At 36.8% G+C, this 22,815-nt stretch overlaps 1 protein-coding gene across 4 annotated transcripts in view; it reads left to right on the top strand.

Moving 5' to 3' along the window:
• ssbp2b (single stranded DNA binding protein 2b) overlaps positions 1-22,815 on the top strand; it is a 71,977-nt gene that overhangs the window by 39,562 nt on the left and 9,600 nt on the right. For all 4 annotated transcript variants that reach the window (XM_079598716.1, XM_079598714.1, XM_079598717.1 and 1 more), the window contains one exon: positions 9,280-9,369. In XM_079598716.1, the coding sequence (XP_079454842.1) occupies positions 9,280-9,369 (90 nt within the window). The remainder of the gene's footprint in view (positions 1-9,279; positions 9,370-22,815) is intronic.

Below are 22,815 nucleotides of genomic sequence, written 5' to 3' on the forward strand. Positions count from 1 at the left end.
TGAAGTTTTAGCTCAAAATACCCCACAATTAGTTTTATATAGCATGTTAAAAGTGTCACTTTTTGAAGGTGAGCCTTTAAATGCAAATGAGCTGCTGCTCCCGGCACAGGGGGCGGAGCTTTAAGAGCTTGAGTCCTTTTACCTCATACACACATGCACTGAAAATTTCAAAAACTTTTAGCCTTTTATGTTCAAACCAAAGTCAGAAAGATGGAGAGACTCAAGAAGAAGTGACAACATGTAGAAGCAACAGGACATTTCTGAATGGTTAGTTGATGAATTTATGTAGATTGTGTGTAGTTATCTTCTAGTCATTGATTAGCATATTCTGTCTTGATAATCTATAAATCATGTTCTCGGGGGGCGGGGTTTATGTAAATTTTAGGGTTGGTGATGTCACTAACCCTGGAGGAATGTCGTGTAGTCCCTACCAGCCGTTTGTTAGTCTTTAAAAAAGCGATTTCTTTAAAAGCAAATATCTCCTTTTGCTCTGAACTTTTGAGCGTTGTAACTTTGCAGATGTTGTTTATGCTCAAACAGCAACATTACACACTAACTAAAGTTAGAAAAGTGAAATCATAATCAACCACCCCTTTAAGACTGATCTGTTAAAACTTTAAAGGGATATTTCACCCAAAAATGTTCTTACTACTTCCATAGTGAAACAAAATACTATGGGATGGAAGTCAATGGCTGCCGTCAACTGTCTGGTTTCCAACATTCTTTCAAATATTTTCTTTTGTGTTCAAACAGAAACAGAAAGAAACTCATGCAAGGTTCGGAACTCGGGGGCGAGTAAATGATGACAGAATTTTTATTTTGCGGTCCCCTTTAAATGATTTTTCAAAAAGACATCAATTGTAAATGTTAAATATAAAAAAATGAAAATGAAAATGAAAATCAATATGTATAAATAAATAAATATTTGTATAATTATATAAAACATTTTCATTATATATTTTTTCATCAAATGTACAGTTTTCTTTACTAAGACAATTTTTCAACAATAATTTGCTATCAATGAAAGTAACACAGTTTTTATAATTATAAAATAACTCCATAAATTCATAAACACTTCTGGAATATGATGACATTCATGGCAAAAAATATTGCTATTTACAACCCGTTCTTACTGATGCTGCCAAAACCATTACAAGTCATTTGAATTTTGACAAAACCTCTACGTCGTCAGCCATTCAGATTATTTTAGCTAGCTGACAAGTTTAAAAAGTTGACAAGCAGAATTCACAACTAAACGTCACAAAAAAAACTGTTTAGCTTTTGCCAGGCAAAAGAAAAAAAGATCAAAACATGTAAGATATAAGTGACATTGTTGAGCCTGCATGCACAGATTGATGTTCTGTGTTGTGAATGATAGTGTCAAACTAGTAGTAAATTATTTTTGCCATTTTGTTTTCCTCATTTCTCTCTTAATGTTTAATATGAGCTCAGGTGAACTTTAAACATGCAGTTTAATAAATCACAGAGCAGAAACAATGTCAACACAGACCAGCAGAAGGAGATCTCCCAGTCTTTATTCCAATCTGAGCCGTTAATCGCCACCGCGAAGGCTTCGCAGAGCGATGACAAATGTGTGTCGAGCGCTTCTGCCAAAACAAAGACGGGACAGACTTCAGATGAGCAGCATTGTCGGCTCCTAATTCCCGGGAGAAATGTCCTGTCCAAATGTTTGTCCACTCGCAGGGCTGGCAGTGCCAGAGTGGGATCATCATTACCGTTCCCTGTAGTGGATTTGTCTCCCGGGGAGGTGCGGTGGAGGAACTATTAGCCCCTCTATCCCGTCCCCAGACTGTATACTATCCCATTTAAGAGGCTTGATTTGAGGATTTACAACTGGATTGCCAAATCTCCAAATGTCCTGAACTGACCCCAGGTGCACCATGGGAGGTATTTCTGTTTTCCCTCCATGTTAGTCACTTCTACAAGCAATTCAGTTGCTAATATATTGTGGTTTGCCGTTTTATGCGGTAACAGATGGATGTTCATGGCAGGCTGCGTCCAATGTTCCCAAACTACTAAATGGGAACAGTAATGAGAGGGAAAGTGTTCTTAATTAATTACTTTATATCCAAATGTGTAGGCTGGATTTGCTCGAAGCGCTGCTCTCTGACAGTCGCCGTAGATTTAACGATTTTGTCACTTTTTTTTTCGCAGACACTAGTACAGTTTACACAAAACATAGCTTGCCTTGCCAGCTTTATAGAGCGACTAATTCAAAATAGTGATGCGACTGGCTTGGGATAGTTCACCCAAAACTGAAAATTGTGTTATCATTTACTCACCCTCAAGTTGTTCCAAAACTATGTGAATTTCTTTCTTCTGCCGAACACAAAAGAAGATATTTTGAAGAATGTTGTTGTTGGGTCCCATTGACTTCCATAGTGTTTTTTGGAAGGTCTGTTTGTCGAGTGCTTTCGTGTTTAACACACTCGGGGACTGATAATGATATTATGCATCAAAGCAATGCTGTAAAATCACCAATGTTAAAACCCATTAGCTTTTTTTTAAGCTCAGAGGGTGAATTTTTTGCAGTTGTGGCTGTTTGTTTGAAACGCTGACAGCCTGTTGTTTGTACTATATATCAGTGTTGGATAAAGCTTCATTACACCAGCATACTGAATTGATCTGCTCTTGTAACACACCGTCCATAAGAAGCTTTGTAGGGAGAAGACACTCCGTTTTACTGATCTATCGCTGCCTTCAAGTCCTCTTGGGAAGTTTATTGTGAGTTTGAGAGTCGTGTTGTACAGATTTGATGTGCTTTTGTTGCAGTGTTGCATATTTCTAACTTTCTATTTCACTTCCCGACAAAGACTGGAAACATGTTTAATGGTAGTGCAACAAAATGAGCGAAAGTTACACTTTATGCGTTTTTATCATCATTCTCATGCTGGCAATGTAGTTTTCTCGAAAACTAGAATCTAGTGATGGCTAATCTAAGCTTTGCAAAGCTTTTGGGTCAATTGACCGTTCGCAAAGACCCGCCCCCCTTAGTTACTGTCGCTATGTCCGACAAGCTACGCCGCTCTCATACACACACCATGTTCTCACGCAGTGAAAGACACATCATGGAGTAAAGACGACACTGACAACAGGACAGACCAGCTTACTTTTCGGTTACTTTTGTAATCAAACATATTAAACAAAGTCTCACCTTTCAAATTTGGTCATTTTTTAAAAATAAATTTAAACAATAAATACAGTTTTGTGGCTCTTTAATGTGTCGTGACAGATCGCTGTAGAGCATCAGTTAACGTGAACCGATCATCTCTTCCTTCTAGTTCATTTATAGCATCAAATAAACATGAATGAACATCAGAAGGAATGTAGTTTTAACCGCGGAAAGGCGTCAGTACACTCCGCTTCTCAAGTTCAAATCCTCCCATGTTAATCTACTAACTCTCCTTTGTCCGACAAAATGGCGGATGGCGAAGTATGATTGGTCAGACCACCTGTCAATCAAGCTCCCTGCGAAGGGTCAATTGTATCATAAAATTGATTTGTTACTGCAACCGTTTTTTGTGTGCACGTTTTTTCGCAGTGTGCATTGTGGCCATCTAGAGGTAAAAAAAAATGCCATGAACGCAAGAAAAAGGACACAAATGTCTCTTGGGTATATAATTGCATTCACTGCCTACATTACAAGATTGTTTAGTGTTGAGGTTTTTAAACTGAAGATTATTTAACTTTAAACTAGATTATTTATTTTTTCCAAATATATATATATATGTCTTCATAATAATTACATTTATTATTATAGTATTATTACTATTATTCATTTATATGTGTAAGGTTGGAAATAATCCAAGATTATTTCAATGCAACAAAGACATTTTTCATTAAGACATTTCCAGCATAGCAGTGATTGGTACAATGGAGGAAATTGTGATGGTCTGATTGGTCAGTTTGAATGTCTCACACCTGGGTGCTGGGGACACGGTGGGGGGAGAAATGACAAAACTGGACGGCAAAGGTTCTTCACTCTCTTGTCTTTGGATGCCAAGCTGGGGAGAGGGTCTCTCTCCCTCTCGCTCTCTCTTTTTCTCTCTCTCTTTCTCTCCCTCTCCCTCTCTCTCTCTCTCTCTCTCTTTCTCTCTCTCTCTCAGGTAACATTTATGCTGGGTACAAATGGTTTAAATTCTCATTACATCATGTTGTAACTATTTAAGTGTAAACATAACCTTATTGCACATTGAATTTTTATTTAATTCATGGAGTCAGATTAAAACGAGATAATTGCATATGAGAACCTGTGTCTTATTTAACCAAAATTCCTTTAAAACGCTGGAGAGACTTGAACACGCGTTTCCTTACCGGCTATTTGGAAACCGGAAGTTGGGCCGAATAGCCGGCTTTTACATATGTATATAATATTTATCATTATTCACCGCTTTGAATAATTTGGATCCACCCCAAATAATTTGTAACATTTAGAATTATAAAGCTACAAAACTATAATACTACACCATTATTATTATTATTCCGCTTCTGCTAATATTCTTTATTTATTCCCCAAGGTTAGAAAGTCAGAGCTCAAAGAGTTTCCCACTGGCCATTGTGACCTTGTGGCCGTTCATGTGTGCTCATCTCATAACTACGATCATTCGGGCACCTGGTACCCAAGTTTTGATGACCAACTGGTCTCTGATCAGTGAGATGAAGTGCCTACAGGTCCCAGTTATTGATGAGCGCACGGATAGGAGAGTGGACAGTCCGTTAGACACTCGATCTCACTTCCTGTCGCGGGTAATTGATTTCATTAATCAGTGCTAATGGAGAACACGCTCCGTATCCACCAGGAATCAAGTGTGCCTGCACAGGTGGAGGGACTCCCGCATGCTGTTGAGCTGTTAATTGTCAGAAGTCCTTTAATTAACATTCGTCAACTGGACACAGGAGGACGGACCTGCCAATTGATGGCGAGGCCCTGTCATTTGGGGGGGGGGAAGCTCAAATGATTGTGCTACTAATTTTGCTTTGATATAGTCACCATGTTTCTCATGACTATGCTGCATTTGGAAATGAGATGAGCGCTGCTGTTGACAGGTTTTAAAGCTAAACCTGGGCTTAAATAGCTGTTTTGCTATACCAACCGTAGCAAATATGCGTCAAGCTACGCCGTTTTAATCCTTTTCCGTCTTCTCTTAAATAAACTCCCAGCAGGATGTGCGTTTTATCAGTTCCCTCACAATTCCAAGAATGCTGTTATTACACTCGGCACTTCAAGCTCTCTGTCGCAGGAATGTAAAGCTTACAGGCTCATTGCACTCAACAGAGGGCTTAAGAAACAACCAGAGCCTATGATGGCGAATTAAAGCCAAGGTGCCACCAAGCCAAACGGTAACCGAAGTCCCTGAAAAGTAGCCACTGAATGATTCATAATACAAATGCCTCGGCCAAAAGGTGGTAGGTTTACAATAGGTGGGGCATGTATTATTTCCATCTACGTCATAAGTGCTGTTTTATTGTTGTTTACATCGATTGTTTGCTTGTTTGGCTGTGTTTTTGGACACAAAGATTGGCTTGTTTTTTCAAAGTTACATTTTTAGAAGGCAAATGTGATGATAAATCTATATTAAGAAATAGTTCACATGCAAATGATCAAATCTTGTGCCATCATTATATATCACAATATATATATATATCATTTTTGGACATTTGGACATACATGTACACTCTAAAAAAGGCTGGGTTGTGTCAACCCAAATGTGGGTCAAATATGGACAAACCCACACTGTAAAAAAATTTGCTGCGATTATTTAGCACAACTTAAAATCCAACATTGTTTCAACTTTAAAAAGTATGTGTTCAAGCTTGACTTAAAATATTAAGTTTAGTTAACTTTAGTTTAGTTTGGTTAAGATGGATATTTAAGTTATCTCAACAAATTTTAACTAATCGCAGCCACATTTTTTACAGTGCAGCCGTTGGGTTAAATTGTTTAATTACATTTTTTAACCCAATAGTTGGGTTAGTCCATATTTGACCCAAATTTAGGTTAAACAACCCTGCATTTTTTAGTGTGTATATACAGTAAGTATAGTTAAGTTTAACTATATATTGTATGTTATTTATTTTTATGTTATATTTATATTGTATGTTATTTATATTATTTTTTAATTATTACCAATATATATATTGTGTCGCATAAAGTGTATATAAAGTGCCGCAATATATATGTTTTGTATATTTATTAGTATATTATTAGTGTGTGTGTATAATATATACATGTATATTGTATGTTTATATATATATATATATATATATATATAGTAAAAAATATTAATAATAATTTTAATTATTTAGATCATCCATATATAAATACTATACTTTCTATATTTTATTATTGTTATGCTTCTAAATATATATTTATGTATATTTAATTAATTGTTATATTATCATGTATAACTGTACATCATGTATATCACTAGGACATCCTGCTAAATTGACATTCATTTATGTGAAGATAAATACATTTATACAGTTAACTATGCCTTTAATTGTGCAAGAGAGAGTCAATAAATCTCTATATTGAACTGATTTTCAAATAATTTTTGGCATATCTTGTTCACAGTATTCTGTATTCAATGGTATTAAAAAACATCCGCCACAAATTCACCTCAGCCAAACACTTAAACGTATTAGCTCCAGCGGGTCACTGTTAACGCTTTTATCACTTAGATTTTAAGACAGTCAGACATCTTTTCTTATTACATTAGTGCCGTTTTAGTTTCCCCTGAATGGGATGCACGCTAAATGAAAGTTACTCTAATCAGAGGCCAGATTTTATTGCGTGCCCTCGGCGGCGAGGTTTTTATGACTGACTGTGGACCCGTGAAGAGCCGAGGGACGTTAGTTTATCTTTGTTGGTAGTTTTGATAGAGTGCTTGCTCAGCACGGAGGGCATTAGGCTCATTATTGTGCCGCTACTATCAGGAGATGAGACTTCAGCATTACTGCGGGAAAACACAATATTCAGCCGCTCGCAGCGGGATCTTATTTACCACGAGTGTGCTGTGACAAAAGATGGCCTCGGCGTCGATAAAACAGCACGGATGTTTGCGCCACTCTCGCTCACTTGTGATTTTTATTACGTCTTGTTGAACTGTTGCCGAAAGTGCTGTGGCTATTTTCATTGTATAGCCGTCTAGCATTAGAAAACACTCCTTCCGAGTCGTATACATCTCCACCTTCAATTTGCTAGCAACTTCTTTGTTATTACTGGGCGGATGTGAGTGCATTTCCCCTGCTCATTTCCCTGTAATCAGACTGTTGTGTCTGAGTGTCTCTCTCTCTCTCTCTCTCTCTCTCTCTCTCTCTCTCTCTCTCTCTCTCTCTCTCTCTCTCTCTCTCTCTCTCTCTCTCTCTCTCTCTCTCTCTCTCTCTCTCTCTCTCTCTCTCTCTCTCACACACACACTCACACTCACTCACACACACACACACACACACACACAAGTCATTGCAGCACAGCTCGCCCTTGGCTCTGTCGCCGTGCCAGTGAGCCAATCCTGCCCGGAGCTGTGGCTCTACAAGGCCTTGTGTGCTGGATTAAACATTCAATCCCAGTCAGTTTGTCACTTGATGGCTGTTGTCAGATGTCAAAACAAAGATGTTCGTCATTACTTAACACACAGAGTCATCGTGTACTGTATTAACTGTAACTAAAAGCACCGATGCTACTAACTGAACTACATTTTTCTGTAGTGCGACTGCATCTAGTGTTTTCAAAACAATGCAGCATTTCCAGTAACTACTTTTCCCGATGGGAAGCGATGGAGCATGACAAAACTTTTCTTGAACAAAACTGAACTTGTTTAAAAAAAAAAAAAAATCGTTCTTCTGTTTTGTAGCTAAATATTTAGTAAAATACAGCTGTTAGATGATGGTATTTTAACAGACATGTTTATCACATTTAGCATATTTATACGTTTAAAGTAAATATATAAATACATAATATTTCTATAATAATGTGAAAACAATATGTATATAACAATAAGTTTTCATTGCCATTAAAGTGAAATGACTGACCCTAAACATAGCCTGATAAAAATGCTCATATATGCTCAAGTCTTCATATATAATATTGAATTATTTATATTTAGAGGATTTGAGTAGTTTAGTTTATTAATTTACAAAACCAAAGTGCTGTACAAGAAATATAAAACACAAATAGTACATATATAAATAGATCATATTTGTATAATAATATTTAAATAATGTTTATACATTTTTATACACCCATTATTGTTATCACATTTAGTTGAATTAATAATAATAAAAAGTATAACTATTATATTATTTATTTCTATATTTATTATTATTAAATGCATTAATGTGTGTGTGTGTGTATATATATATATATATATATATATATATATATATATATATATATATATATATATATATATACACTATACATATATATATCGATTATATATAATTATGTATTATTTATGATTATTTATACATTTGTTTACATATTTTATGAATTATCATATTTTTATTACATTTAATTTAATTATTAATAATAATAAAATTATTATATATAATATTATTTATTTCTATATTGTTGTTTTAATTAATATTTATTATATATATTATACTGTATATATAAATATGTATTATTATAATATATAAATACATATTTGTTTACATATTTTATTAATATTTTTTTGAAGTAACAACAACATTTATTTATTTTATTTATTTGAAAATATGAGGAATGAATTGGCTTGCAGCCGTAGAGTTTCGACATCACCAGAGGGAGACGTAAGGTCAACGGGACGGCCCGTCATCCGTCCACCTCTGCCTGTTCTGTTCTGGCGTTGAGTGTGTGGTTTACGGAGTCTATCACAGGAACCTAAACGGCATCCTCATTAGCTCCCTGCATGGGGTCTGGGGCCGCCCGTGGCTCTCTGCAGCCTCAGACAGAGTAATCCTGTCTCATTTCATGTCTTTCTGGCCTGCCATCTGACCTCTACCATCCCTGCCTGCTTTCTTTCTTTTTTCAGAGGCAGCTGAATGCATTTTCAGACAGAAAGCCCGTTCTTCTGGTGGTTAGCAGCTGTTAACGGTGTCCATGTGTCTGTCTAAGAGATGTAGATTTTGGCTTCCAGGGAGTGTTTGTTTATGGGTGTGTTTGTTTGTCCTTGAGTGGTGAATGACCATCACAGTGCAGTGTTACTAGCTGCTAGCTGTATGTGTGTGTGTGTTGGATATTCTGTTTAACTGGAATTGTGTGTGTATCTGTGATTGCAGAGTGCAGCGGCAGCTCCGAGTCCTGTCCTTGGAAACATGCCCCCAGGAGAGGGTATGCCAGTCGGCCCCGTTCCTCCGGGCTTCTTTCAGGTACACACACACATGCATATGCTGCATAGCCATGGAGAGCTATGATCCCGGCATTCTTAACTGCCATATATTAAATATATATAATATACTAGCGGACTGCTTACTTCATACTAGGGCTGTGCATTAACATAAATTTCATGATAATTTCGATTTAATTTCATTCTATAGCAATTAATTTGGATATAGATTTTCTTGCTAACTATCGAGATATGGACATTTAATGGCTTTTCTGAGGTAATGTTACGTGGCATTGTTTACAAGCTGTTTTATTGACGTCTTTCCACAGTTGAAACCGTAATTGAGCAATTTAATGATATGATTTCATGCTATAACTAGTAAAAAAGAGGTTCACGTGCACTTGAACTGAGGCGTTTGAACTGAGTTGAATTTCAATTGTTCAAACGATCTTTATTCGTTTGAATTTCATTATAATATTTTGTCATAAAATGTATAGAATTTGAAAGCTGATGCTTTGTTTCATATCAAAAGTAAAAATGCACAGAGCTCATTTTGATTTATTGGATGAGAGGCGCTAATGCTTAGTGAAGTTTGTTCGTGCATCAACTGAAAACAGCACAGGCTAAAAGATACATTCTTGGGATTTAAGAGTAAGTACTGGTTCATCAAAATGAAAATCGATTACAATCAAGAAATCAATATTTTTAACCCAGCTCTACTTCATACTGTGCCGTAATGTATATCGTTTGCTGTGGATGGTCAAGTTGAGTACATTGCATTGTGGGAATAGTATTCCTTGAGGTGTTTTGTGGATTTGTACTGCAAAGTGGCATACTTCATGCTCACAGATTCATAGACATAATGCAAATCTAGTATGTGTCCCGACCTGTCAGTTTAGTTTTCAGTGTCATGGACTTTTAGTTTGCTTATCTTTATTTCCTTTTGTCTTTGTTCACGTTTCCCGCCACTTGTTTGTTACCATGGATATAAATTGAATCATCACAGCTGTTCGTATTTGAGTTCGTTATCAGTATAGTTACTTTCTTTCCTTAGTTCTTTGTTGGTAGTTGTTTGTGTCTAGAGCACACTGGTGCATTTTATGAGCGCAAGTTTATTTTATCATTAAATTACCTTTTCTGACTCTTCATCATCTTTGGACCTTCATCTATGTTACCGTATGGGTAGTATGGCATTTATGAACATAGTGTGTAGAGAATATCAGTTTTAGCGGAAAATTTACCAGATTTACTGAACTTTTTTGGGGTGTTAAATAATGGTGCAAATACCAGTACATTGACTAGCACAAACCTTAGTAAATCACCTGGCATGATTCATTTAAATACTCTCCTCCCATAAATTTTGCATATGTAATGGAAACTTCTACAAATGAATATGCAATAAGGTCAGCCTCAAAAATAACTGTCCACACTTAATTTTTCACTGTGTGAAACCCCCAAAAGATGTTAGTAAATCTGGCCCTCGGTGTATTTGGGTAGGTGACATGATGCGATTTTAACATTTCTGTATCACTTGTATCAAATGAATTTATTATAAAAAATTTTTTATTTCAAAACATTTTGGTTATTTTAAAATTTAAATGAATATGTAATGGAAAATGTGTATTTTAGGTTCTGTATATTGAAAATGTATATTTTAGGTTTCTGTATATTTTAGGGCATTACAAAGAGCATAAAACCATTTCAATTACCCATTTGAACATTATATGAGTTTTCCTAAAGCTCACACAATCATAAATATGAGCTATATGAGCTTGAACCTGTTTAATTTTTCTCTTCTTTTTTCTGGTAGTTTCCATGCGAGTCAAATTGCACAGACTCAGAGTGACTGAGCTTAACTTGCGTGTACATACTCACATTCCTTTTATCAACTCACACTCTTGTATTTTAGGACGAATGTGTCTTTGAACCCTCTTAATTCTGTCTCCGTGAGCCATAACAAAACAACACACACACATGTGGCTTAGTTCTTGAAGGCTGAATGGTTCATTCTGAACAAACGTTCTTCTGTTCATTCTTACGTGTGCGGCGCGATTGTGAAGTCCGCTTCAGAGGAAATTGGTGTGGCCTAGTGTGGTGATCTATAAAAAACTGAGATTTGCTTTTCTGCCGTTCACATTTAGGTGAGTGTGGAATATATTTTTTTCCTTTTGATTTGGTGTGTCTGTTTATGGCCTTGAATTACTTGTTGGATGGGCAGATGTGATGTAGCGCTTTGACCCAGATGCACCGAATCCTCATTACTGAAGGAAAACGGAAACTTCCTCTAGAGTCTGTGTTTACCGCCACAGTTTGTATAACTCAACACCTGTGTTGACACATGAGGTTTCGCTTTAGACGAAGAGTTCTTAAATCAGTCCCGTCAGCTTAAGGAGCGCTCATAAATCAGCCGTCTTTGTGCGTAACGTCCCCGTCCTAAGGAGATGTAGTATTTGACACCCAGTGTGTCGTAATTGGTTTGATTAAGAGCGACAGGATTCCAACAGACTGACTGACTGAAGCAGATCTCGAAGCTTGTGGCAGGGGGGGCACAGGAATCTCCCGCAGATCGCTAATGGTGCTCGTCTAATAGAACGATAAGCTAAGAAGATCAAATCATCTTTCTTAAGTGGCTCAACAAAGGCTCATCTGCCTCCTGTGGTGTTTGACTGGAACAGTCTGTCTTGGTTATCAACATTTGATTTTGCTCCGTGTGTACAGCCGCACGATTGTCGTCTATTTTGTGTATCAAAAGAGTAGTTCACCCAAAAAATTACAATTTTGTCATTTACGTAGTTAGAGAAACTAGAAAATGCCGGGCCGTCTGTTTGAGGAACGACTACTCCCCTAAAAGACAAAGCATGTTTCTGGAAATTAACATTTGAACTCTCTTGGGAAATTAACATCCCCATCCTAGACGCAAGTCTCACCTCAGTGTCGTCTTAATCTACATCTCTGTCCCTTGTCCCCTCTTCCCCCACCTCTTCTCTCCCAAAGCTGAGATCATCTGAAATTCACCCTAAAATCGATATGATTTAATGTGAACAATTGTCATACAACACCGTACATGTTTGGTATCATTTGAAATGTCTCAGTGCGACTGGTGCAAAGGTCTCATTCCCAAAGAAGTAAACCAACAGGTATTAAAGTTTTTAAGAGTTTAGAGATATCTTGCTTACAGAGAAGCATGCAAATAGGATCCTGTCCTCAAAAGGTGTACACTCTGGAGACCGTGATTAATGCAAATTCCCATTGTTAGCACATGTTTCTGTTTGAAAGAGGTTTCTGTCTTGGTCTGAGTATTTAAAGAGATGTTTCAAGAGGCTCAGGGCGATTTGTCTTTCAGACACTCAGCATTATGTATACTATTTTCCCGAGTCAGGTCTTCATCTTTTACTTTTTACTTCAGAGTATTTGATGTTATTTATTTTATGTAGATTACATGTATCCATTGTTACCGCAAATCTGCATCAGGTTAGTAACGGACTAGAGTCCAGTTTTGAGTGGAGCAACTGCGATTTTAGAGATCCGGCTAACACTTGGCACTAGATCAAGTGTACTTGGACTGTAAAGGCTAAAAAGGGAATTTCCGTTTAGGACAACAAAATGTGGATCGACCAACCTAAATAGTCTTACCTCTGTTTTATGTAATGTTACCCTAGTTAAGTGTACGTGGGAAACCATGGCATGACCAAACCACAGCTACTACCAGATAAGTAATATTGGTCGGCTTACTGTATATCTGTAGTAGTGGTCATGACCTCTGACTAGAGATAGTCTTGCTTTAATTCAAGTGTATACAGATCTATGGGGACTAAACAAAATACCTTTAGATAGAGTAAGCGTGAATGCGGCCTTCTTAAACAGTATAGTCAATTACCTCTGTCTAGTGACCAAAACTGGCGAGTTTGTGAATAAACATAAAAATTAACGGCCGGTGTGAGGACCCTGTGCGACTTTGTCACACGAATGAACGAGTACAATATGAGTAAAGAGTTAAATAGAATAATCAAATGCGCAGCTAAACTATTGTAGTATAAAGCAATAACCAAATGACATTCCAACCTAAATTCGAGGTTGTGATAAAATGGAGTCAGATAAAAGTTGAATTAGAAATGAAATTACTTTGCCACGCTGAAAAGACAATAACACGCAGTAAACCTTCACCCCGCCATTGGAAACCATCGTTGGGCCAATTGGGCGGGCCTTACAACGTCGTTTGACTTTCTTTCTTCTGAAGAACACAAATGAAGATCCATTGCAGAACTAACCCTTTATAATACGTTGGCCATGTTTTGGCGAAGTGCTGTAGCATTTCTGATGAGGTTCAGACTAGCGGGGGGGCTCTGGGACCACACATGCACAGAAACGAGGTGAAGAATGTTGAGGCCGAGATGATTCCGGGGGAACGGGAGCAGAAGAGCAGCGGATGCATTATTAAAGGCGCTGCATCCGCATTCTGCTCCATTCCAGCATCTCATCCTTAACTTTCTCTTCACTCCCACTCTCTCCTCTCTAAGAACACTGAGGCGTGTCATTTCTCACTCAAAGACGGTATTGTCCCCCGAGACGTCCTGTCCTGCCCTTAAAATGTGTTCTCAGAGCGACACCTAATTCCCAGCTGGCCCTCGCCCTCCAGTGCCCCGTGGCTGAAGGCATGAACTAATGTTACTTTCTCTCCTGGAAACCGTATGTGCATCTATATTAAAGATGGAATAATATGCTATGAAGCGGTGCTGTATGCCAAAATGGGAAATGCTGAACGGAAATGCAAAATTGTATTGCACAAACTGCTGTACAGCCGAGCGAGATAGTAAACATGCTTTCCAAAAATTTGATCTCACTTTCTCTCTTATGATGCATTGGGAAAGCATTAAAATGTTGTGAATTCAGAAGATTCATGTACATGAACTGAATGAAATCATTGATTCTTTACAGGAACTATTTTTAGATTGTGTGTACACCCGTGTGTGTGTGTGTGTCTGTCTCTCTGTCTGTCTGTCTGTCTGTCTGTCTGTCTGTCTGTCTGTCTGTCTGTCTGTCTGTCTGTCTGTCTGTCTGTCTCTCTGTCTATCTGTCTGTCTGTCTGTCTGTCTGTCTGTCTGTGGAAATAAAGGGAAATAAAATATTGTTTTGAAAGAATCATAAGTGCAGCTTCGTATCTGTCCTTGTATTGTTCAAGTGGTCCTTGTCTTTGCCCAAATCCTTGTCCTTGCAGCTTATAAATCATACTAAGTGATGTATTTTGAAAATGTAAAAATGCAGAAAGTTTTCTGGTTAGGGTTAGTGAAGGAGGATAGAAGACGCAGTTTTACAGTATAAAAAAATCAAGCATAGCATCAGTTCTGGCAGGCCCCGTTAGTCAAGCTCGAATCAGCTGACTCTCAGCGGATCCACGTCTACCTATAGGAATACGACGCCTATCACAGCATCCATATATTCAGTATTATCAGCTGCTATCGCGTTTCTCAGGAGCGAATTACCCTCCTCCCTCCCCAGCTCCTCTCGTCAGTCAGGATTTGGCATTCGGATTCCCCTTTGAATCAGACTAAATTCTCGAATTATGTTGTACAATAAAATATTGGCAATGTTATCTGCAATACATTGATGTTGGTTCTGTTCTGTTTACCCTAAGGGGGGTTATCGCTGCTCGTATCCATGCTAGGCTGCATGAAGCGCAGGGAGTTCTGGCCCAGAACAGAACCATACCGCCAATCCAAACTGTGTGCTAATTATCAATCGTATTTGACGATAGTGGTCCTGACAGAATTCATTAATGTCTTTGGAAAGTCCCCATAAAACATGAAAACACACTATTTGTCTTTCATGATGTGACATATTTCAGATTGAAACGACTTTCGGGAATTGATCGGATCATAATCATTGGATCGTCCGTTTCAGAGCCGAAGCAAGTTAATTATATTTTGATAAAGACCCTGACGACAGTATTAAGAAGGTAAATTGGGTCAATTTTGAGGTCATGTCGACTTTAAATTTGTCTTGTAGTTTGAAAGTATCTTCCCGAACACCCCCCTCCCCCCCTCGTGGTCAAATGAGGACAAGCATTTGCTAGCCTTTAATCTTAAAGCTCAGACAGTATGAAGAAATCCACAGATCCATCGGGCTCGTGAATGCAGACTCTACAGAATGCATATGTCTGTATAGGTGGGTGTACGTTTGAGTAATTCAGGCAGATGGTTTGTCAGTCAGGTGTTCTGCGGATGCTCTGTGGTTGCTCTGCTGCAGCACATCTGTGCTGGAAATGATTCTGTGTCAGAAACACTCATCGGATCATCCAATTCCTAAACTTGATTCTTGGCTTTCAGCACCAAAGGATTGAGACTTTAAAGTGCCATCTGTTTAAGCCTTGTTAAATCAGCGGGCGCGATCAGAATGTGTATGTTCATGCATAAATATATACATATTAATATATACAACATGTTCTACAACCTGAGCATCTGTGAAGAGACATGCCATTAGCATTGTGGTGTTGTTGAGGTTGTAATGATGGAAAATATTATAAACGGAGAAGGCAGAATGGAGGGTTACAAATAAGTTTTTCTATTGTTCTGTCTTTGTTGTAGTGAATCGGCCTCTGCAACAGTCTTTGATTTCCAACAGACTGTCATTAGATCAAACAGAGAAGTTTAGCGTAACAGTGCCTCCCGAAGGCCCGAGAGCCTCATAACACTGTCACTCAACCGTTTGTCTTTAGTGGATGTATAAAGTATCACATTACCTATGATCGTGTTCCATTATCACTTTTTGTCTTTGTTTTGAACATTATCCCCTGGTTTCACAGACAAGGTTTAAACTAGTCTCAGACTAAAATGCATGTTTGAGCTGTTTTAACTGAAAGCAACTTGCACTGATATATCATAAACGTGTATATCATATGTTTTGTCTCAAGATGCACACCAGTAATGTTTTTTTTTCTAAGGTACGTTATAAAAGCTGCTTAAGTGTCCTACTAAGGCCTAATTCTGGCTTAATCTAAGCCCTGTCTGTGAAACCAGACCTATATTGTTTTATCATTTCAAACCTAATCTTTTGTGAAGCTATTTTCTTTTAATCAAATGTAGTGACATCCATACAAATTATGTGTCTAAATACATTTTGTGTGCATGGCCTTCCAATAAATAAATACAAATTCAGCTAAATTTTGCTCTAATGATTTGATATATATATATAACCTATATAAAATGCAAGTAATGTGTATATATAACTATATATATAGATTAATTGCAGTTAGCTATATATACAATAAGACATGTATTTCATAACAAAATGGAACTTTTGACATTTTTTCAGGAATGGATTAGATCATGAGCGTTTCAGAGGCATTTATATTTAGGAAAATATATTGGGTCAATTTTGATGTTATGTTGACTTTAATTATATATATGTTATTTATTATAATAATTATTTTATATATATAAATACACACACATGCATGTATATATTTGAGAAATATGTGCATTTATATACTGCATATATATTTTTATATGATTTATATTATATATAAATATAACTATTTTATATATAAATAACACATTTTTCTTAAATATATACATGCATGTGTGTGTATTTATACAAAATAATTATACACAATACACACACATACATTATATATAAACACAAACTTTTATTTTGGATTCGATTAATCACGATTCATCGTTTACAGCCCTATATAGCTACTGTATGTGTGTGTGTTTTGCTGGAAAATGTGCTTGAGCTATTTTCTTTGACTCAAATGTAGTGACTTTCATACAACTTTTTTTGAGCACTTTGTGCTCTTTGGATATCAGTGATTCGTCTCTTTGCGTTCTACTGGGCGGAACAGGGGTGTCCAGCAGCACTTAATATTTCATACGCATAATTTGATGTAACTTGATAACAGGGAATAGATGGTTCTGCAGCAGGGCTGGAGGCCTTAGAGATCCTGCTGATTAGAGTCAGAGTGAAGCATGCTGGGTATTACTCTACTCCGAGTGTGAGATACTGCTCTCCCACCAGACTAATGGAGATGATTCACCCAAGGGAAGCTTCTGGAGTTCTCCGTCTTTATCCATGCATGGTTTCAAGCTGTTTTATTGGCAGCAGCAAAGCAATGATGTGCAAAACTTGTAGACAGAAGAACGTTCGATGGATATGCTGGGTCAAAAAGCTTGTTATTGGGACAGAACCCTCAGAGGTACTCCTGCTGTACTCTTTAACATCATCAGAAACATGTTTATACCTTATCTACCCATCGGGTCTAGATTTAGTGTCCTGTCCCAGTGACAAGCTGACACGTTTTAATAGTTATACATTAAATGGTGTTTATTACTTACTTTTATATTTACTTAGGAATACTCAATATAATGGTATGTCTGTATCACAAATATGATCCTTTTTAGGGGTGCACTGATATTGAAATTTCATACCGATGAGCTGAAATTATTTTTTTTATTTAATTATGGCATATAGCTGATAAATGGTCAATATTATAAATGTATACTTTATTTAGTTAAAAAAAAAAAAACTAAAATAAATACTTTATAGGCTAAAAGAGAATTTATGCATCATGATATTATAATGTACATTATGAAAGATGCATAAATGTTTCTTGGCAGATAAAATATATGGTACTGATATATCTTGCATAATCATTTTTCAAACTGTCATTATTGGTCTGAATATGCCAATGTTATATTATATTATTATGCATCATAATAAGGTAAAACAGTATGAATGATGGACAAATATTTAAATAATATAAATGTTTTAATTATATACATAAATATTATATGGTCTGAATATGCCTATATTATATTATGCATTATAATTATGTAATGTACAGTAGAATGATGGACAAATATTAATAAAATTTAATTATAGAAATATATTATTATATTGCATAATAATGTTTAAATGTACAGTATGAACAATGGATATTTGTATAGACATTAATGGCTTGATGTTTTGAACCAGTTCTAGACTGGAAAGCTTTAAAATAACAAGTATAGATTTACATTATCATTTATTGGCCACAATTTTAAAAAATCATCATATCTGCCGAAACGTCTATACTTATGTCAGTGCGTCCTTGATATTAGTCTCTGATGCATGTTCACTTTGTTATAAAAATAGACTAGTCTACAGACACATACGGACACACTCCAAATTCCAGCCTTAAGCCGGATCACCTTCTTTTTTTTTGCCAAAACCTGTTAGAGAGATGAATGATTGTGCCGGTGTGTTATTTTTAGGAAGCTTAAGCCATGAATAATGCAGTGGACAGATATTAGATTAATGAATGGCCTGTTCCATTTTATTCTGGCTTTTAGATATTAGACCTGGGCAGGTATTCATAAAACATCATAGGCCGATGATCTGGGGTCCACCGGCGGTATATACACAGTACTTACAGTGCTCCTGATCAGCACGGCTTGTAACCTGAGGGTAGTAAACATGGGCCGAGAATGTACTCTCTTACTGGTTCTACTGTACCTGTAAGGAGACCTTTCTGTTCACCTCGGTGAAGTCCACAGACCTCACTCATCCATTATTAAAGAGGACAAATGCAGGCCTCTCACCTCGGTCCATAATTAATCAGTGACTGTGAGGTGTCCAGGGCCGCGGTGAGCATGTCAGACAGCGCGGAGACACTGAGCCAGATCCCTGAGAGCATGTACCGCTTCTCACAGAGCTACTGTGATACGGATCCCGGCGGAGAGACAGATACACACACACTCTTATTCTAGTGTGGGTACATCATGATCAAGATTTCAGAAATCAAAAGTTAGAGATCTCAAAAAAAAAAAAAATGTTTATTTTTTTTTCAGAATATGATACAGCTATACTGTCAATTTAAATAATATTGAGCTATACTCTTGCTGTATGTCTCCAAGATAGGGTTGCCAGGTCTGCACAACAAAACTAGCCCAAAAATAGCCCAATTCGATGTTCTCTTTGGGGAGTTTATTCATCCAGGGGCTTGGGATTCGGTTGGGTTGGGGTGCCGAATCTGTCTAAAATCAACCAGCTGCAACAATTTAATTCTGCAGGAAAACCACAGACTTGGAAACACTAATCTGAGACAATGTTGATACCTCCATAAAACGCAAATGAGAACACTTGAGCAACCTCTGAGCAATAAAACTTTCCTCTTGGAGCAGGACAAAAATATAGGTCGAAAATATAACTTTATACAGGGCTTGACATTAACACCCGCCAAATGCGGCTGTATTTCAGCAGTCGCGTGTTACGCATTCACTCCTACTTTGGCTGGATGAATTTTATATAATATAATTTTTTCAATTGTACACTCTAAAAAATGCTGAGTTGTTTCAACCCAATTTTGGGTAAAATATGGACAAACCCAGCCGTTGGGTTAAATTTTTACATTACATTTTTAACCCAAAGTTTGGGTTTGTCCATATTTTACCCAAAATTGGGTTGAAACAACCCAGCATTTTTTAGAGTGTAGTCTTTTAAAAAGGCTTCTGAAATAATAAATTACGTGCAATCTAGTGTTATCAAAAATATAGATTTTTCGATACATATTGATACTGAAATATCTGAAACACTTACGCAGAATACTCTCTCTCTCTCTCTCTCTATCGCTAATTATTGAGCATAATTTTACTCATTCCCATAGATTTGTGTGCTCACAACCAAAATGCGTGCACAAAGTATATTGGCTATTTAAAACAGTATGATGGATCCGTGCGTTAGCTCTTAAAGTGAAAGCAGCCTAATATACTGGCTGCCAAATTATGAGATAATATGTGACCTGATCCAGCTAAATCAGTCACAGTGACCAAAATTTCAAAATTGAGATTTTGGTATTAATGGAAAGGAGAGACCATAAGACCTTGAATGGTCATATGTCATACCTTGAATGGTTGTAAAGATATACACATTTGAATTATGGTCGTCTGCCCTCTTTTTTTGTTGATATCTTTCAAAATCCATTGCATTTAAAGGGATAAACTATTTATTTTACAGCTTAATATGACCAAAGACATTAATATATAACAAAACATTTCTCAAATTAATAATATTTAATCTTTCTGAGGAGATCTGTTAGCTTGTTTACACAGAGTCTGATAGGAGGATGGCTGGACCAATCGCGTGCCGGTCAGTCAAAACGGGGCTTCCCATTGACAAATGATCAGAGTTTGTGTACATTTCTAAGCTTTTTGATTGGTTCTTTTTTTGGAGAGCAGAGATAGTGACGGATACCTGGGAAATGCTCAGAGGTGACGAGAGGAGTTGAGAAAAACAATGTTCATTTCCAGCGAATTTAGTATAACTTTGTAAACTTTAATAATCATTTAAATACCTTTACTCAATTATCTGGACTACGAAACTTTGGGAGATTATTTTTGAATGTCTGTTCTTTGAAATTAGACATTAACTGAGCAAAAAAGTTAATGTCAAGCCCTGCTTATATATAATAATTAAGTAATTTTTCAGGTCCAAACTGTTAGAAACACCTAATACAGTTAGCAAATAAATTGCAAAGTCATATAAAACAGTTGCTCTACAATATTTCACGTATCTAGATTCCACTGATCTTGTGTTGAGTCAAATTTTGTGAGAGAGATCGCTCAAATGGTTTAAAATGGTCTGAATTATTCATTAGTGAATCAGTTTGAATCTAAATGCTTGCATGCACAAATGCAGCGATCACTCTAATAGAAAGTGCATTGGTCAAAACGAGTGAGAACCCTGAATACATGTGAAATGTAAATCTAATAAAGTGATAGATAACGACAGCATTTATGTTTTATCGATGCATCAGCCAATATGGATCCTGAGAACTGAAAGTACTGGAGCTGCCTGCTGTTGCCATGGTTACCTCTGTAGGTGATCACGACTGTTTAACGGCACATGCAAATCCTAACTTCCTCGTACTCTTTAGTTAACGGAAATATTCTGTATGTAGCAGTGAAGTAAGAAGTATTAAGACTGACCAACAACCTTTTGTTTCGACTTCAACATCTCTGTAACTCTGCATGTATTTGATAAGAGCTGCACACATATACATAAATATAGCTGACATTTTGAGCATACTCAGCACATTCAGGTCACAACATGATCTCTCTCCAAGTCTACCTTCTCTTTGATGAACAAAGAAATGCATTTTCATGAAAACAGTGTGAAGATGTCCAATTTTCACATAATAATGACTGACTCTCAATGAACCTCTTATTGCCCTTAATTATGGATAGATGTTGGCCCCGAGACAGATTGGCCCCTCGTCTGAGCTTTGATCTCTGAAATGAGACTCCTGGTGAACTGATCACTTTTAACACTTGTTTACAGAAAGATAGGACATCTTGTACAACGTCACAACAAGACTCTATGTATAAAAACGTTGGGGTCAGTAAGAAAGAAATGAATACTTTTATTCTTTCTATAACTCGTCAGATGGTTTGATGGCACTTGTGAAGGAACACAGACTGGCTTTATGACACTTTTTATTTGAGCAGAATCTCAACTGAGTTTCTCAAACATATACATGTTTCTTGGTGTTTTCAGATCATCTGCGAATTTTTGGCAGAGTAGATTGGAAAGATGAAGTAAAACTAATTTAAGAGAAAAGCTCTGATCGGGGGATTGAAACTCTTGGCAAGATGAGCTCAGAGCTCCTATAGGCTTGTTAAAAACTAGTCTGCAATATTTTGTCTCCTCTTCTGGTAAAGTTTTTATTTTTTAACTACATTTTAGTCTCATCTTTTTTCATAAACAATATTCCATGCTGATATAGTCACATTTATTTAACTCAGCACCAGCATTTTTGGATAATTTTCACAAAAAATGTAATGGCCCCCAGAATATTTTATTATATGAAAATCGGAGCATGTAATAAAACAGAGCCTCTGCTTTAAAAAAATTAATTATTCTAGCATTTTTATATTTATTCATTTTTATCAACACTTGAATGTGGGTATGTTTTATACAAAAAGTAACACTTTGAACAAATAGCTTAGAAAATGGTGTCTACAAAGACTACAACGTGCATAAGCAATGGTTTTATCGCTTATTTCTATATTCTTTCCCCTACCGTATAACAGAGAAAACACAGAAAGATGGAAATTTCCGTCAATGGCGGGGAAAGAGTTATGCCTGGTTCACATTGTATGATTTTGAGCTGTTCTAGATGAAACATGACCGATCGTGGGGATTTCTGTGGTTGTGGCTCCTATCGGTGGGCCTGTCGTACAGTCAGAGAGGTTCAAAGACGGACATTTTCACGGTCTTGCGGTAAATGTGTAAGCTAGATTTATTTTTTCACTTCTTCATGAACACAACAATGATTTCCCTCGTGTGTTAATATTTTTCCTTGTAATAATGTATGATTTGCAAAAATGAAAACTGCTGCGTCTGTGTAGAAGAGAGAATCAAAGTGTATGCGCGTTGTGCACACGCTACATTATGGCCAAGCATGCGCCCTTAAAATACCATATGACTATCACGCAACGCTATTTTGCAGTTCCAG

This window comes from Phoxinus phoxinus (assembly GCF_949152265.1).
Source record: "Phoxinus phoxinus genome assembly, chromosome: 23".
Classification (NCBI taxonomy): domain Eukaryota; kingdom Metazoa; phylum Chordata; class Actinopteri; order Cypriniformes; family Leuciscidae; genus Phoxinus; species Phoxinus phoxinus.